This window comes from Zalophus californianus, chromosome 15, assembly GCF_009762305.2.
Source record: "Zalophus californianus isolate mZalCal1 chromosome 15, mZalCal1.pri.v2, whole genome shotgun sequence".
Lineage (NCBI taxonomy): Eukaryota > Metazoa > Chordata > Mammalia > Carnivora > Otariidae > Zalophus > Zalophus californianus.
The window spans coordinates 40,005,059-40,022,874 of record NC_045609.1 but is presented as its reverse complement, the minus strand read 5'-3'; the positions used below and the strand labels follow the sequence as shown (position 1 = coordinate 40,022,874).

General features: G+C 55.6%; 1 protein-coding gene across 5 annotated transcripts in view; it reads right to left on the bottom strand.

Moving 5' to 3' along the window:
- Positions 1 to 732: 732 nt before the first annotated feature.
- TSPAN14 (tetraspanin 14) overlaps positions 733 to 17,816 on the bottom strand; it is a 54,304-nt gene continuing 37,220 nt past the window's right edge. For 4 of the 5 annotated variants that reach the window (XM_027596455.2, XM_027596456.2, XM_027596457.2 and 1 more), the window contains 7 exons: positions 13,448 to 13,498; positions 11,512 to 11,658; positions 9,123 to 9,293; positions 7,068 to 7,193; positions 5,931 to 5,975; positions 3,473 to 3,592; positions 733 to 2,502 (listed from right to left, as the gene is read on the bottom strand). In XM_027596455.2, coding sequence (XP_027452256.1) covers positions 2,431 to 2,502; positions 3,473 to 3,592; positions 5,931 to 5,975; positions 7,068 to 7,193; positions 9,123 to 9,293; positions 11,512 to 11,658; positions 13,448 to 13,498 — 732 coding nt within the window. In that variant the 3' untranslated portion in view covers positions 733 to 2,430. The remainder of the gene's footprint in view (positions 2,503 to 3,472; positions 3,593 to 5,930; positions 5,976 to 7,067; positions 7,194 to 9,122; positions 9,294 to 11,511; positions 11,659 to 13,447; positions 13,499 to 17,816) is intronic. The other variant, XM_027596454.2, reaches the window with a different exon arrangement.

The window sequence follows — 17,816 nt, the reverse complement described above, 5'->3', positions numbered from 1 at the left end:
GGGCCTCCTCTCTATTCTCCAGCCGCTCAGAGTCGGAGGGGATGGCTCCAATGGCCAGAGTTTTGGAAACTAATTGAAAAACAAACTCAACTTCGAAAAAGTCATAGCTAGTCTTCACCCAGAGCTGGACTGTGAGCTGTCAAGAGACTTGCAAGGGGTCCGGCCACCCGGTCGACCTCAAGAGATGGGCCAGCAGGAGCGGTGCCAGAAGCTAAGCTGTTGGGTGTCCACGCACCAGCAGCGCTGGGTCCAGAGCCACCATCTCCCCCAGGGCAGGATGGGTCAGAGGCACACTAACCCTTTACAGCTGGGCCAGCAGGTCCAGACATACCCGTGTAGCAGCTGTGCCCAGATCCCCACCCAGGGTCCCCAAGCTCTCTTGCCTGGATCATACCGCCCGGGGCTGGACAGGGGTAGCCTAACGCACTTCCTCCCGGCCTGCAGAGTCAACGTTCTGCCTCGTGCTTCCAGCTGGGCATAACCAAGCCACAAGCCTGCTTGTTCCAGCTGTAACCGCCACACAAAGGATAACTGAAAGTGGCATACAGAATCTAAAACGAATCACTTGATGAAAGTTATTCCGGATTATGCCATGATTGCCGTTACCCTCCACTGTCCTGTTGTGTCGAGTCACACCCAGTCCCCCTGGTTCCCTGGGCAGCTGAGTTTACCCCTGCAATGCTTAATGACATCTTGATATCACTCAAAATAAAAACCACCAGGACAACAGCATTAATATAAAGATATATTCCATAAAAGAGTTTGGCAGTCAAAGAAAAGCATCACACTTCCTGAAAACACAAGCATTCTTCTTCCTCTAGTCTACAGAGAAAATTGTAAAGAAAAAAAAAAAAAAACAAGAACAAAAACAAAAATCATACCATCATTAACAAACACCCACCAGTATACACCACACTAGCATGTACACTTCGGCAAGTCAGTGAAGGTAGCACTCAATCCCTGAACGATGAGGACAGAACTGGTACAAGATCCAGAGAAGCGTTAGGAGCCCAGCCAAAGACGCACAAACCATTCGGTACATAAGACAGACTTCATTTCCAAGAGCAAGCCCCAGGATAGCCCTGCCAGGGAGGGTGGACATGATCACCACAGCTATCCTGATTGGGGACAGTGGAGGGGGGTCATCACAAAAGTTAGCCAAAAAAAGAACCATCCCGAGCTTCTTCTACACAGCTGCAGGCTGAGGTCTCCGGCTCCACAGAGGGGCCCGGCCACAGGTCCGCTCTCCAGGGAGAGGCAAATGCCAGGCCGACCAGCGGCCCTTAGCACGTGGCCTCGAGAGGAGCCCTGGTCACAGGTTCTGGGCTGGCCGCCTCTGGCTGGGGCTCCCTGGCCCTTGCCTTGGGGCAGGCGGCGGGGGGGGGGGGGGGGGTCAGGATTCAAGTTCCGGGTGGCGGTTTTAGTAGCACCAAGACCAGAAGCCAGTGAGGCCAAGCTGGGGAGGGGAGTGGGTGCATGTGAGCTGGGGGTGCAGAGAGGAAGAGGGAGCACACGTGTGCACCTGGGCTGTGAGGCATGAAAAGGAGAAGTGATGGGGTTGGTTCTTGAGACACTCAAGGGAACTGAGAGGGATGGCTTCAGTCCCAGACACCATGTAAGGCTGCTTGGAGGGAATGCCAGAGGAAATGAAGAAACGGTGTGAGAACATTCTTATCCCTATAAATAAACTATTTACACACTTTCAGAGAGGGAGAGCCGACTCAGAGGAGAACGCTGCCCACGCCCCCCTACCCCCCGTGCCATCGGGCACACCTCTGTGAGACTGGAGGCGGGTCTTGCCCTGGCAGGGGCAGCGGAGGGGGTGCTCCGTGGCACCCGTCCACACATGGCTCAGGCTTACTTGGACACGGCTGAGGATCCCGCAAACATCCCCCAACTTGTGCGGACAGCACAGGCTCTGCTGGCACGGTCCACTTGTGCCCCTAGCCTCCCCAGGTCCTTCTGCTGCTGGGAGAAGCCTCGTCCGTGCCTGCTGGGCCCACCCCCCCGCCCCCATGTCCCACCCGCAGCAGATGAGGCTGCCCTCCAGGCCAGCACCGGTGACACGAGCTGGGAGGCCAGGGTGCCCTGCAGACACGCTTAGTCTCCAGGAGAACCAAGTCAAGCCCTTTTCACAGCCACGGGAGCCTTCTGTCCCTCAGAGTCACCACCCCCACTTAAAGACATTTTCTCTGTCTCCCCGAGTCGGGGGGGGGGGTCTCCGTCCCAAGTCCGTGCAGGTCAGAGGGGCCCCTCGGTCTTCAGCACCAGCAAACAGAAACAGGGAGGTTGCGGCACGGTGATGCCGAAGACAGGGTGCTGGCTCTGGCTGGGTGCGTCCACTTCTCTCCCTCTGGATGTCGAGTTGACAAGAGTGAAGGGCTCTGGCCTCCACAGCGTGGCTCAGCTCTGCTTGCTCACCTCTCTTCCTCAGAAGTGATGGCCTGCCTTCACCGCCTCAATGTCCGAGATCAAGGTCTTCGCCAGGAAGATGCCAAAAATCTGAAACCAAAGCCAGACAGGCTGTCAGTGTTGGGGCCCGAAGGCAAGGTGCACGGGGAAGCCTGCTCTGCACACTGAGGATGAGGCACACAGAAAAACAACCAGGCCTGTGGCAAAACAAGACCCACCCACCAGTAAAAAGTGAGACCTGGGGTCTGTTTTGCTATATCCCTGGGGCCTAGAAGTTTGGGGCACATGGCAGGCAGCACAGAAGGCCTGCCCCCGACAGGGCCATGCACGTCACATACCATGAGCTGGGGCATACTTTGCACCCAGAGTTAAACCAAAAATAACAGAGTCACCTGACTGGTTCTGACGCAAAATAATAAATCTTGATGTTTCCTGTAAACCTGGATTCCACAATAAAAACAAGGTTCTCCCTGATTTTAGCAGTGCTGCCATCTGACCTTGGTGACCAGCATCGTCATGTGGGAAGACAGTTTTTCTACCAGAAACAGACCAACATGAACTCGGAAATCTTGGAATTTTACTTCCCCTTTAAATTCTTGTTGTGGTTTATATTTGATGAGCCAGTCCTTCTGAAGTCTGACTGCTTTGCCCGTTTGGCAAGTAAATTTGTTCTTTCCTTTTCTAGGTGCTTCTGTGTCTGAGCTTCCCTCAGAGATCACTCAACACACATTCGCGGGGTGAAGGAGGAAGGAGTGTGTGGACGGTGAGCAGGCCCCGGGCCGCGTCAGGCACCCTCTTCACGGCACCACGTGGGAGGTGAACGATGAGCTTTCCCCACGGCGGTGGCGGCCGTCCCGGAGGCTGCTTGGGGGCTGCCGGCTTCTCCTCCCAAGCCCTGGGCACCCCGGAGAACTCCTGGTTTCTCTGATTCGCAGAGTTCTTGCCTCCCCTCCCCCTCCTCGTTCTCTCGGCCACCAGTCTTCCCACGTGCGATCTGGCTCAAATGAACAGGTGCGACCTGCAAGGATGAAGGAAGCCACAAAGGGCAGGGGGAACGAACCTGTAGCAGGGAGATGGCGATGAAGACCCCGGCCACGATGTAAATATTGCGCGGGAGCCAGCCCTCCAGCGCCTGGATGCAGCCTTTTGTGAAGATGGACTCGTCCCACTTGCTCTTCAGCTACAGGGAAACACCACAGTGACCTGAGCCCAAGACATGTGGGGCGTCCCCACCCCGGCTCCCCAGAGGGTTCCCGCAGCGGGCAGGGTGAGGCTCGGTGGGAGCCAGGGTGCTGGAAGGTGGGTGCCAAGGATGGACAGAACTCTCCAGGAGAACTGCATCCACCTGCCCCAGTCTCTGCCCTCTCCCATCTCCCCAGGCAGTCTGCATCTTCTACTCTGCCCCAACAAAGGCTCCCTGGCGGCGGTCTTTACCCAGTCCTGGTGGGGCCTCCCCAGACTGAAAGAGGGACACAGCTCCAGAGCCCACATCTGAAGGACAGGGAGGGAGGGGCCTCAGGGCTCAAGAAGAAAGATGTGCCTTTAAAGAGAGAAACTAGAAGGGCCTTCAGCATCTTCTAAGTCAGAGAAGTTGGCCGGGGAAGGAGAGGACAGTGGTTTCCCAGAGTGTGTCCCCCACCCAGTTAAGCTTGGCTCCAGGAGCCAGGGTCACAGGAACGGTCATAAGCCCACAGGCTCCTTCCAATCCTGACCCTTAGTGGAGACTCAGTAGGCACACAGGAGGTGCCCTCAGCACACACAGCCCACCTTCACCCGCATGCAGCCTCACCCATGGCAATACTGATGGATTAGTAATCCATTTCAGTGGGGTGAGGGGCTGAACTGTGTGAACTGTGTCCCCCTAAAATTCAGACGTTGAAGTCCTAACCCCCAATTCCTCAGAATGTGATTGCATTTGGAGGCAGGTGTTTAAAGAGGTAATATAACCCATAACCCTAACCCTAACGCTAAACTGAACCCTCTGGAGAGATCTCTCAACAGCAGGATACCAGGCACATACCCATACCCTCACCCTAGCCCCTAACCCCTAACCCTAATGATAACCCTAACTCTAAAGTTATCCCTCCACAGAGGTCTCTGAACTGCAGGATAATAGGCAGATAACTTCACACTGTCCCCAACCCTAACACCTTAACCATTACGCTGGCCCTAAACCGAACCCAAACTCTAGATCTGAGGGAAAAACAGATGTGTTACATATATACAATGGATTATTACTCAGCCATAAAAAAAGAATAAAATCTTGCCATTTGCAACAACGTGGATGCAGCTAGAGAGTATTATGCTAAGCGAAATAAATCAGTCAGAGAAAGAGAAAGACTATATGAAAAAAAAAGAGATAAAATAAAATGAGGTTATCAGGGTAGGCCCTAATCCAATATGACTGGTGTCCTTATAAAAAGTGATCAGGGGCGCCTGGGTGGCTCAGTCGGTTAAGCGACTGCCTTCGGCTCAGGTCATGATCGTGGAGTCCCGGGATCGAGTCCCGCATCGGGCTCCCTGCTCAGCGGGGAGTCTGCTTCTCTCTCTGGCCCTCCCCCCTCTCATGGTCTCTCTCTCTCTCATTCTCTATCAAATAAATAAATAAAATCTTTTAAAAAAAGCAATCAGGACACCAAAAGACACAGAGGGAGGACGAGGTGGGCACACACACAGGAGAAGGCAGCCACCCACAAGGCCAGGAGAGAGGCCTCAGACCAACCCTGCCAACACCCTAATGTCGGACTTCTGACCGCGAGTTCTGAGGAGAGAAGTTTCCGTTGTATCAGCCACAGTCTGTGCTACTTGTTATGACAGCCCTAGAATCTAATGCAAGTGGCAATGAGAGGACAATGCTGGTACAGGCCCATCCTGTCCAACGGACAGAGATCTCTGCAGAAGGGCTTCGGGCCTCCCAAACCGGAGGCACACATCCCTGATGCCCCAAGTTCCCCAAGTTCCGCGGATTCCCCAAGTTCCCTCCTTCAGAACATCAGTCACTCATACCACCAAAGGCCACAGAGCAGTGCCAGCAGGGAGGGGGACACTCACTTCTCTTCACCCCCACACCCCCTGTGGCCTGAAGAAAGCCGAGGACTGAGCCTTTTCTCCCACCCCAAGACCCATCTCCCTGCTCATTGTCACCCCCGCCTCAGTATGGCAGCTAAACCAAGCCACGCGCTCCTACAGCTTCATCCTGAACTCCTAGAGAACAGACACCTCCTGGGACTCCAAGGAGTCATTAAAAATATAGCCTTTGTTCCCGAAACTTTCATCTGACCTCTTCCCGCTAATGCAGCAACTGCTAGATTTTGTGACTGCAGTTCACAGGGCTGGGAATCACCCCCCTCACTGTTCCCGGGAGTCTTGCCACCAGCGGCTCCTACCCAGCTCGCTCCCAGCTTAGATGGCACCTCCCCAAGTCTCACCCACTCCAGTATGCATTTGTGCTAAATCAGGATGCTGGACCACAGGGAATAAACCTGACGAACTCAAAGTTGCATGCATCAGGTGCTCACCTGGGTCCTGACATCATATCCACACTGTGTGTTCACAACTTTTTGCTGTAAGAAAAGCAGGAAGAAATTGGTCATTTTTGTTCTCTTGGGAAGCCAGTGGTGGAAGGCTCTAGAAAAGTCCCAAACAAACATCAGCAAACACCTTTACAAATTCCATTATAGCTCACATCCTTTAATCCCGATGCCAACTAACCTTTCATACTAGGACAAAGGTTGGCCAGCTGTGTGTGTGAGGGAGACCTGTCTACATAGCAACTATTCAACTCTGCTCACAGAGCATGAAGGAAGACATGGATGATACATAACAAATGCACATGGCCATATTTCAGCAAAACTTAACTTATGGACACTGAAATTCAAATTTCATGTAATTTTCACCTATCACAAAATATTATCCTTCCTTTCATTTATTGTCAACCATTTAAAAATGGGTGAAACTGTTCTTGGCTCAAAGATCCTACACAAAGGAGGCTGGATCCGGTCCACGGGTCATAGTTTGCTAGTGTCTGTGCTGGGAGATGCAAGTTCCGCTCGCTCAGTATTTCACGGTCACAGTGGGGATCTCAGGCCCTAGCTGTGTGGCCGCAGCAGACCCGAGCCTCTCCTAGGCTGGGGAGCGGGCCTGCTTGGAGCCCCGGGGCCCAGTACCACAGCTGTAAAGGGTTCACAGTTCCAGCAAACATTCACTGCCCCTTCGCAGGTCACCCCAAGAGCCCCGTTTCTGGAACCCAGGGACCCAGGCCACGGGCTGGGAGAGAGACCAGGTGAAGAAAGGCAAGAATCCTCCACCACCCCCAGACGGTGGCAGACGGCACCCCCACTGCCCGGGCATTCTCTCCAGAGGACAGTGAAGAGGGCGGCCCAGGGCTCACCGCGTTTCTAGCATTTCATCCAGGCGCCCTGCGTGAGAGCCCCTCGAGGGGGCGACACGACTGGTTTTCTCCCGCTTCACCCAGAACACTAGGGCAAGGGTAGGTCATGCAAAACCGTTGCTGGGATGTACACACAGAGGACTTGGGCGCTGCAGGAGCCAGGCGGCGGTGTGCGGAGGGAGCACAGGGTGGTCCGAAGAGGAGCAGCCCGGAGCCTCCAGAGCCCGGAACTGCTCTCCACGTGCCCCGGGGCAGGCCAACTCACCGCAGGGTCCGGCACGCAGCAGGAGAAGGGCACCCCACACTTCTCGCGACTGTAGCTGGCGCCGCTGCAGTTAAAGTAGACGTTGAGGTCCCAGTCTTCAGGCCCATATGCTCCGCAGCACTGGTTCTGGGATCACAAAAGCCGAGAGCTGTTAGGGGCTCCGGCTCTGAGCCAGAACTGTGACCACCCACAGGGGAGCGGGAACACGACAGGAAGCGCCCCCCATTGACCTCCTGCATGCACAGAGATGCTGAGCATGGTGACCCAGGCAGCCTTTTAAGAAGGAAACCAGGAAACTCGGCCATGGGCTGCCACCACCACCCCCCCCCCCACCCCCGCCGGGTCCAGCAGGCAGGACTGGCTCCGCAGTGCCCCCTGGCCTCCACTGGGACACGGCACTCTGGTCCAGACCCTCCTCCCCCTGGAGCTTCCCCTTCCTCCCCTCCCCTCAACCCAGAGCACATTCCTCACCCTCCTCGGAGGCCACTCAGTACCTCTGATGCAGTTCTCTCGTGCCCCTGAGAACCCCACTTTGTGGGCTCTGAGTGCAGCTCCCTCCCAGAGAAATTTCCAAGCTGGCCTTACTTCCCTTAGGTGCCTCCTTACAAAACACAGCTGCTGGACGTTTGACTCCTAAGGCCAGAATTGTGAGCGGGGTGGACAGTGACACAATCATAGCTCTGTCCCCCATAACCTGGGGTCTCTGCACACCCCCATTATCTGGTGTAGTCACCAAGAGAATCGCCACTCATCTAAAACTTGTAAAACAGCCAAACACCGACAATAGCACGGTGATGTCAAGTCGTCCCAGAGCAGGAGCAGACTCCGTTTTCACACTTGTCCTGACTGCTAACGTGGCTGTGGCCGTGATCACAACAAACACGGGACCAGGATTCCCGGCTGTCTTCTTTCACTTCTAAGATAAAATCCCATCCCCCCCTTTACCCTGCCCTGTTCCAGCTGCTTTCATGATTCCCGAGTATCTCAGCATGAGGAATCTCCACAATTTACTGAGTGCCTCTGGAGAACGTACTTTCGAGGGGAAAGGCGGCACTGGAGAAGAGCGCCCTGGCTTCGAGGCAGGTGCGGGCAGGAGCGCCCGGGCACAGCGAGGCGCTGGGACAACGGGAACCGCAGGCGGGCTCAGTGAGGGGCGGGAGGAAGTGGCTGCGATGGGGTTGTCGCAGACGAGTGCCAGTCACTATACGACACAGGGTCTCTGGTCACATAAGTGGGTTTGGCCGGATCCCCAGATACACGACATAAGGGTAAACAAGTTTTCGTGAACATGAGAGTGGACCAGAGTTATTTTTAATGCTTGCTTGCTTATTTTCTTCTCAGAACCCAAGCATTCCACATGAAGTCCCTGAGGAAGCGAGGTTTTCCGGCAGCGCACAGACAGATCACACGATGGCCTTGCCCCAGCCGGTGGTGGGGAGTGGGCCCCCCTAGGGCGGGGATGGCTGTGGTCCAAGCCTCCAGGTGCAGATGCACACAGGGGAGACAGGGGCCAGATGGAGTCAAGGCCCAGGCCTGGGATGGCTTAGACAGCCCCCTGGGGACATATTCCGGGGAGGTCACATTCCTCCCCATCTGGGGAAGCTTCCTCCAGGCTGCTCTGCCCTGTCGAACAGGAAGGGGAAAAGGTCCCAGGGAGGAAGGAGACAGGAATAGCCTCAGACGGTGAGTCACGCACTGGGGGGAGGAGACGCTCCGCCCCTGGGTACCCACAGCGCCCGGGGACCTGCGGCCGCCTGCATGGCCGGGACTGGAGAGACCTGGGCCCCAGGGGGAGGGTGGCCGCAGGGGCAGCTAGACTGCCTGCCCCATGCAAATGGTGGAGGACACACTGTGAACACGCCCACACAGCCAGGCAACCACGGGCAGGCAAAGCTAAACTGACCAGAGGCGGGAGCGGCACCTCCCACGGCCTCCCTGCTACCTGCCGGGCTGAGGATGGATGCCCAGGGTTCCCCACTAGCCGAGGCCAGAAGCACCGTCCCCAGCCATGGAAGCCCACACTCTACCCGGGAGGCCAGCGCCGGCAGTGCTTACGGCTTTCTGAAGGGAGTCAATGAGGTTCTGTAGGTCAATGTCGTCCCGGTAGGATCTGATGTTGCTCTCGAAGAACTCGCGGAACCGGTCTCTCACCCAGTCCTGGAAGAGGAAGGCCAGCACGGCCACAGCCAGCTCCAGGAAGAAGATGAGCACGATGGTACCGCAGAACTGCGTGGGGCAAGCACGGGACCGAGGGTCATCATGGTACCGCAGAACTGCGTGGGGCAACGGGGCAAGCACGGGACCAAGGGTCATCATGGTACCACAGAACTGCGTGGGGCAACGAGGCAAGCACGGGACCGAGGGTCATCATGGTACCACAGAACTGCGTGGGGCAAGCACGGGACCGAGGGTCATCATGGTACCGCAGAACTGCGTGGGGCAAGCACGGGACCGAGGGTCATCATAGTACCGCAGAACTGCGTGGGGCAACGGGGCAAGCACGGGACCAAGGGTCATCATGGTACCACAGAACTGCGTGGGGCAACGGGGCAAGCACGGGACCGAGGGTCATCATGGTACCACAGAACTGCGTGGGGCAAGCACGGGACCGAGGGTCATCATGGTACCGCAGAACTGCGTGGGGCAAGCACGGGACCGAGGGTCATCATGGTGCCGCAGAACTGCGTGGGGCAAGCACGGGACCGAGGGTCATCATGGTGCCGCAGAACTGCGTGGGGCAAGCACGGGACCGAGGGTCATCATGGTGCCGCAGAACTGCGTGGGGCAAGCACGGGACCGAGGGTCATCATGGTGCCACAGAACTGCGTGGAGCAAGCACGGGACCGAGGGTCATCATGGTACTGCAGAACTGCGTGGGGCAAGCACGGGACCAAGGGTCATCATGGTGCCACAGAACTGCGTGGAGCAAGCACGGGACCGAGGGTCATCATGGTACTGCAGAACTGCGTGGGGCAAGCACGGGACCGAGGGTCATCACGCCTCCGGCCGGGCCGAACCTCATCTAACCCGGGATCGGTGCCTGCCACAGAGTGGGGGCTCCACACCCAAGAGCCCAGTGCCGGAGCCCCCGGGTATCTCATGTTACCGACTGGCAGCCCCACCCCATCTGTAAATGCAGATGTGCACCCCCACCCACATCATAGCATCATTGGTAAGAAATGAGTGAAAGGACGAGAAAGCTCCAAGCCACCGTGTCACCCATTTCCTGTGAGGTAGCCTCCCCCAACAAGCCCCATTCCGGGAATCAATGGTAACCTACCCCACCAGGCCATCAGCTCCTTTAAGGGCAAAGCCTGGGGCCCAGACCCAGTATCTACCACTCTCCTCACACACACAACCATCCAAGTTGCTAGAAATCTACTGTCGCCCACACTTTAGGGACAAGGAAACCACTCAGGCATGTCACTTGCTTGAGGTCACGCAGCTCATGCAGGACATCTGAGTCCCTCTGTATGTGTCAAGACCTCTGTAGAAGCACAGCGCCCCTGGCCACCACAGTGGTGGCCTTCTCCAAGGCCCCCCACAGCTGCACCTCTCCCATCCGGCAGACGTCCGGCCAGCAGTGAGTGAGTCCTCCTGGCCATTACCACCACTGGTCACCCTGCGCTCCAAGCAGCGAGGCCACGGCAGGCAAAGGTCTCAGAATAAGACAAGGGGAAACACCCGCATACACACACAAACATACATACGCACAAAGCCCTCCAAAACGCAACCTCCGTTCACACAGAAGATATTACATATATTTTTAAGAGGAAAAAAAAAAATGAGAAAAACAACAACAACAACAACACATGTTTCGCTTTTTAAATTAAGCCTGGGGAAGAGAAGGCTTGATCTAATAAATTCAACAAATAATATATTCCAAAACACGATTATGTGTTTTCCCCACCAGGTGCTATTTAATTTTAACTGAATGCATTTCAACGTGAATTTGTATCTAAATATACAACCAAACTCTTCGTAACTGGCAGTTCTGCCAGGAAATTAAGGATTCTGCATTGCACATCCCAACACATTCACACACCCTGGAGGAGGAAATGGTTTCCTAACTTTACTGGCAACATCTTTTGATCTTAGCCAAGAAGGGCAAAGGTGAGTAGCAAACAAACAATTCCTTTAGAACTTCTGAGGGAAATAAGAGGCAAGGGAGGGGGAGAGGAGCTGGCTGCTTAGCCATCTCTTCCCTCCAGGAGCTGAAAACTAGAGGGGCCCAACTTTTCCAGGGATGAGGAGCTGGTTCAGCTGATTGTTTCCTGAAATCTTACTGTTTGGTGGGCAGTCTCCTCCCCGCACTGCTGGGGCCCAGTGGGGGGGCGGCGGGGGGGGGGGACTGTAAGAGCTGCCACCCTCTCCGGCCAGATAAGGGGTAAGCCTGCCCCGCAGAGCCCACACCCCTCCCGCCCCTGTATCTGCAGCTACTCACAAACTTGAGCAGGCAGATGTTCTCCCGCAGGGCCCCCACGCAGCCAGCGAACCCCAGCGTGAACATCACCACGCCCACCATCAGGACCAGCACCACAGGGTCGATTCCATGCAGCCGGGTCACTTTGGTGAGGTCAGACAGCACTCCCTGAAAGAGGCAGAGAAAGTATCAGCCTCATGGAGTCGAGGGTGCCTTGGCGGGGGGGGGCTAGGTTGTGTCCAGAGCTAAAATAAGGACAGGGACCTGTCTTCTGAGGCTCAGCCCTCTCATTAACAGTCAGGCCAGAACACAGAGCATGGCCCCTGCCCACCTGCCCTCTTAGGGGCCCCTCCAACCACAGATCCTTGCCCTCCTCAGCTCCTAGGGCCCTCGCATGCAGCAATCCTGGGCTGCACCTTGGCTGTGAGTCCCTCCCAGGCAGAACCCACACTTTTTTTGGAGACTGCAAGATCCCTATGCCAGGCCTGGAGTGGAGGGCACCTTAGGGCCAGAGCCTCACCCTGACCTCTGGCCATGTGGCAGCTTACTCTGCACTCAGTTCGTGGAGAACCCCACTATCCTGAGCTGAAAGCAGCTTCAGTATGCACACCCTGGTGGAAAACAGCCACGGAGACGAAGGCAGCACTGTCCCAAATGGTACCCACTGGCCCCATTACTATTGAGCATCTGAGGGCAATGAAAAGCTGAATTTTAACTCATGTTTCATTTTAACTAATTTAAATACATACAGTCACATGTGGCTAGTGAGAACCAAAACCGACTGAGGAGTTCTACAGGATGCAAAGGAGGAAGGAGAAAGGAGCCACCAGCCCAGCACCCAGCGGCTCCCAGGCTCCCAGGTAGCCAGGCCTCTGCTCAGGCCCCAGCCGGAGCTGCTGCCGTTCAGGAGATGGCCACACGGTGGCGATATGAGTCACGGTTTGCATGGGCTTGCAGGGTTTGTCCGCAGGACAAAGTGACATTGCACTTCAGCTCCTGCCCTTTAGGGGTTCACAGGCTACCTTGAAGATGCCTAAACCCCAAGGCGAGCCTTATTCACCTCCTAAGGCCATGGCAAGAAAGCCCATGGATCTAAGCTCTCCCGCCTCCTTCTCCTGGAACCAAAGAGAGCTTCCACTGAAGGGATAAGAGAGGGTCCCAGGCCTGAGGCTTGAAGATGCTTTAGTTCCCACTGTTTCCTGCCTGGCCCAGGGCACCTTGTTCGGCCTTGCTCCTTCTCTCTCCCCTCTACTGCCTGCCCTGTAGCGAGGGTCCTATTCAGCTCTACGTCCCTGGCATGCACCCACCAGCAGAGCAGAAGCTGGCACCGCAGCTCACGAGTCCAGTCCCCTCCTCAGAGGCTCCACTGCCCCTTGTCCTTCTGGACAGGAAGAGCCCAGTCTCCCCACCTCCCCTCTCCTGCACAGGCTGGGCAAGGAGGTTCACAGGTGTGTAAGGAAGGGCACCCAGGGGGCGTGTAACACAGCCCTGCTCCCGATCTCAGAAGGGCAAGAACTTCAGGAATAAACACAACTGTGTTCAAGGAGGTGCTCGCTCCCAGAGGCACAGACAGGAACAGAAGGCGGCCCCAGGACTGCCCCAGACACAACGGCAGACAAGCCCCCAGGCCGTCTGAGGCTTCTGGGAACAGCAGAGAGGGCTCTCCTCACTCACTGAGCTCAAAAACCCAACCAGCCCAGCCCAGCCCAGCCCAGCCATGGCCTCTAGCAGTGACCCCCTCCACAGGGAAGCAGAGCCAGTCCCAGGGCCCCAGGAGGTCTCACGACAAGCTCAGTAACTATTTCCCAGAGCTGGCTCTGTGACAACCCATGGCTACAAACCATTACCCCGTGCAAGAATGCTTGTCAGGGAGGAGTCTGGAAGGAGCAATTAAAGCTGAACACACCTGCTCCAGGCGACCTGATGCTTCCACAGTGCTGGTAACAGTAACACCTACCTTTTCGCTCCATGCCCACAGTCCGACTCCAAGGAAGACAACTCCAGCCAACTAAGCAGGGGAGGAGGGGAGGGAAGGGGAGAAGTGGGGAAGGAGGGAGAGAGGGCGAGAATTAGTTAAGTCTGCAACCAGCACCATGAACGTGCTTCTTGGAGGGACATCCACACTGCTAGTCAAGGGACGCTCCTGGCTCGTGTCTGTGCAGGCGGGCCAGTGGCAAGGCAAGCCCTCGGTCCCTGCAGACGACGCGAACTCTACCCCAGAGCAAAGGGATGGCCAGGCGTTTGGGGTAACTTACACATACCTTCCCTGAACATCTGGACAAACTCAATGGCCCCCATGCTCCAGAGAGCAGAGAGGAAGATCTCAGAGCAGAGTCTGCCCTCGACACTATGGAGTCAGAGACACATCATGATAGCCCTGCCCTGTTTCTTCCACATTCCCAAAGCCCCCGAACTCACTTCAGTGCAGGATCTGGTATAAAGAAGACATGACCCTCTGTGACAGCCCCCCAGATGCATTCACAGGCTCTCCAGAGCCCTGGGCACCTCCGCTCCACATGGGGCACATGTGTGCTCCGCGTTATTGGTTACTGGGTTATTTGTTACTGAACTAAAATGGGCCTGTGCTAAACAACGCATTCACCCCAGAAAAGGCACACCCCTCCACCCCACTGGAACCAGGCTGCTTCACCTGTACCACAACAGAAAGCCCCCCCCATACACCACAAATGTCTCTAAACCAGAGATTTTTTTCCGTATAAAACAAAACGCCTGGTCTCTGAAAATTAAGCTGCCTATTTTTCTGCGTAAGTTCTTTATACCACGCTAGCATCTGCCTGCCATTCATCAGTACCTCCCGATAAATAATGGGGCCAGGTCTGTCTAGGACTCACCTCTCCAAGGAGTAGTCTCACACTTTAATGCCTCCTTTGTTCACTACTGGCCCCAGGGGGCTGGAGTGGGAAGGGAAGGCCCTTTAAAGAAAGCCCCCAGGAGATCGCAACCTCTTTGGAATCACAGACCACCTTCACAGAATGCTTCTGTGCCCAATACTTGGGATGGGATTTCAGAGGGTTCACAGACCCCTCACCGCTGGTTCCCACAGAAGCCCTGCCTGCACCCAATTCGTCCACTTTACAAAGCAGAACATGGGCCCAAGAGGGCCAAGATGAAAACACCCAGCAGTGGAGGAGAAGGGCCTAGAACGCAATTTATTCAACAGATACTGCCTGAGGCCCTCCTAAATGCCAAGCTCTGCGGCCAGCACTGAGGACGCAGACAAAGCCCCCGACGCTGCTGCAGCTTCAACTCCAGGGAACAACATGCGGTCTGGCTATGTCACCCTGGTTTCACAACTCTGTGATCCTCCTGCTGATTTAACTAGTGGCTAAAGGCCTTGGTTTTTCTTGATGGGGTGCATGAGCGCTTCCTCTCCCTCCCCAAGCGTCTTACACTACAGGGCAGGCAAGCCTGAAGGTGACCAATCACTGCCCACTGAATCCGGTAGGCTTCCCTCCCCGCCATTCCTCAAGGTCCCCAACGACTTAGCCTCTTGCCAGAGCTAGAGGTCAAGTCTTTTTTCTGTTTATTTGATCTGACCAGGCACAGCTGGTCATTCCCTCCTGTGCGGAGGCGCTCAGCTTTGGCGACACAAAGCACTGGTCACTCTTCAGCCTTTCCTGCTGGCTCATCCTCCCCCAGGCACCTCTATATGCTGGCAAGCCTCACTGCTCTGTTCGGGGCCCCTCCCCTCCCCTGGGTTCTCTAGACGAAGCTATAATTCACATGGCTTGAAAACACCATCTCTACACAGCTGACCCACAAATCCAAACCTCCATACCTAATGTCCACATTGACTTGTGCACAGAAGATAGCTGACAACATTTCAGTCTTCACATGGCCCCAAATGGAGCCTTGCTCTCCCAGGCCCAACCAGCCCCTGCCAACTCTTGCCCTTCTAATTAAATGGCACCACGGCCACCTCACTGGGTTGTTTAGATGAGAAAACCTACACCTCATGCTCTCCAAATGCATTCAGAGCAAATGGGGGCCAAGCAAAAGCCCAGCCTGGGCCAGGTCCATGGTCACGCCCTGCACAGAGGCATCAGGATCAGGACAGGAGGTTGTCCTGGAGGTTGTCCCTCCCTATGCCTCATCCAGTGTCCCCAACAGCACTGCAGCCCCTCCTAACCGTTTTCCATGACAGCCACCTCCCACCTGGCACCACGGTGGATGGTGAGAGATCCTGCCCCTCTGAGACCCCTGGCTGAGTCAGGACCAGCTCCCTCCCACTGCAGCCCAGATTTCTTGTTCTTACAACAACTGGGCACTAAGAAAAGGGCTCATGGGTTTTTCCATTCGGTTTTAAAGAAAGAACTAATGTGAACTTGCACCAGAAAGACAGGAACCGGCAGGGTGGGGGGGATCACATGTCCAATCATGGGTTCAGTGAACACTGGCCCAAGGCAGGAACTTTGGGGACCAATTCTAGAGATGAGAAGACTGAGGGAGGACCAGACAGGGGAAGTGGCCTGTCTGGGAGCTCACCCAACAGCCCCGTGAATGAGCCAGGCCGGGACACTTGCCAGCTTCACCCAGCTTCCAGTGGGGCCCCTTCCCTGGATCTCTCTGGGGCAGATGGTCCGTGGCGCTGGGCTGTTGTCCCTGGCGGCCAACCATCTGGGAGCGACAGTTCAGCTGGGTACTTTCCAGCCTCAGAGTAACCTCCTTTGTCTCTCTTTTATGACCTGATTAAATCCCCTCCCAAAGGATGGGGCCAGACTCCCGCTAAGCCCAAAGGGAGGCCAGCCTTGGGCCATCAGGTATGTACACCACTGTGGTCACCATGGGAAGTGGTACCACTCTTTCCTGGGTGCCGAGGCCAGCATTCAACACCTCCTACGTTTAAAGGGCCCCTTCACACCCCATCACGGGTGTGTGTACTATTACCCCTTTTCAAACGGGAAAGCTCAGATGTAGAATGACTTGGTAATTTGCCCAAAGGCACACAACTAGCCAGTGGCAGAGTTCAAACCAAATCGGGTGTCTCTGACCCTCCTGACAGCACATTATCCCAACCCCCACAGGGCAGCCATCCGGGCCAGGAAGACAAGCGACCGCCTGAGCCCCTCACCGCAAGGGACAGGCACAGGGGCCCCACGGCACGGGAGTTCCACAGAAGATGCTTTCGGGCTGTGCAACTCTGAAGCCCACGACCTATATCCTCAGGTGGTGAGGGTCACTCTGTGGCCCACTCTGGCCAGGAAGCAGGGTGTCACTGTAAAGATTATTGACCCCCCTTCCCCCGAGGCAAAGGCCCCCTATGGAAGGTGAGGGGTCCTCTCTGGACACTCTGGGCTGGAAGCTACATGGAATCCACTCCCCATGTGAGCAAGCCTGGGGCATTTCACCCAAGCAGGTTCAAGTGACAACCGAAGTGTAGACACCTGGCCAGGATACTGGCCAGGCTGGATAGGAGCAGGGTTCCAAAACCAAGCAGCTCAGAAGCAGCCCCTCATCGCCCACACTTCAGTGGCCTTGGCCCCTTGCAAGATTTCATTTCGGGGTGTGTAAAAGGACTTGGGCAATTCTTGCAGGCCTCAGAGGCCTACCTGCAGGGAGCTCAAGGCAAATCAGCAGCAGCAATGCAACGCTCTCAGGCTCTGTCCCCACTGGCTCTGGTTCTTGCAAATCCCCTGGTTGTCAAGAGGTTGACATTCACAGGGCTGCCTATGGGAGTCTCAGAATAAAAAGCAGAAGGAGACCCAAGAGTAAGCCAAACTCAAGGCCGGAGTAGTGCTGAACACACAGCACAAGTCAGCTGGTCCTGGCTCCAGTCTCCACTCTGCAACTGTCTGGTGACAGGACTTCGTGCCAAGTCCAGGAACTCCTCTGTGCCTATGATTTCCTCTGCACAATGGGAACGACCTTTCCTGGGTCATAGGAGGGTTGCAGGGATTGAAGGAAGTATATCACAAGTGACATGCTTACCCCAGGGCATGGAGCCGGTCCAAGGGAGCCCTGCCCTCCTGCAAGGGAGGAGAGCAGAGCAGAAGCATCGAGGGGCCTTCCAGATGCCACCAGCATCTGCTGGCCTTTAGACTCTCTGCGCCCCCCCCCCCCAATAACTCCCAGCTCCAGCCTTTGTCCTAAGACAAAGTCCTTCTTTCCAGAGGCATCTGTTTTATTGGGTCTCAGAGACAACAGTGAAGTAGAGTTTAGGGAAACAGGGCCTCTGAAGTCTTTTTAAGTAAGGTAAGAAAGAATGATGGAAAGAAAACAGGACAGAGTGGAAGAAGCTAGAACAGAATCTCAGCTTTGTTTCTAATTCACCCTGTGGCTTTGAGCAAACCATCCCTCTCTTGGAC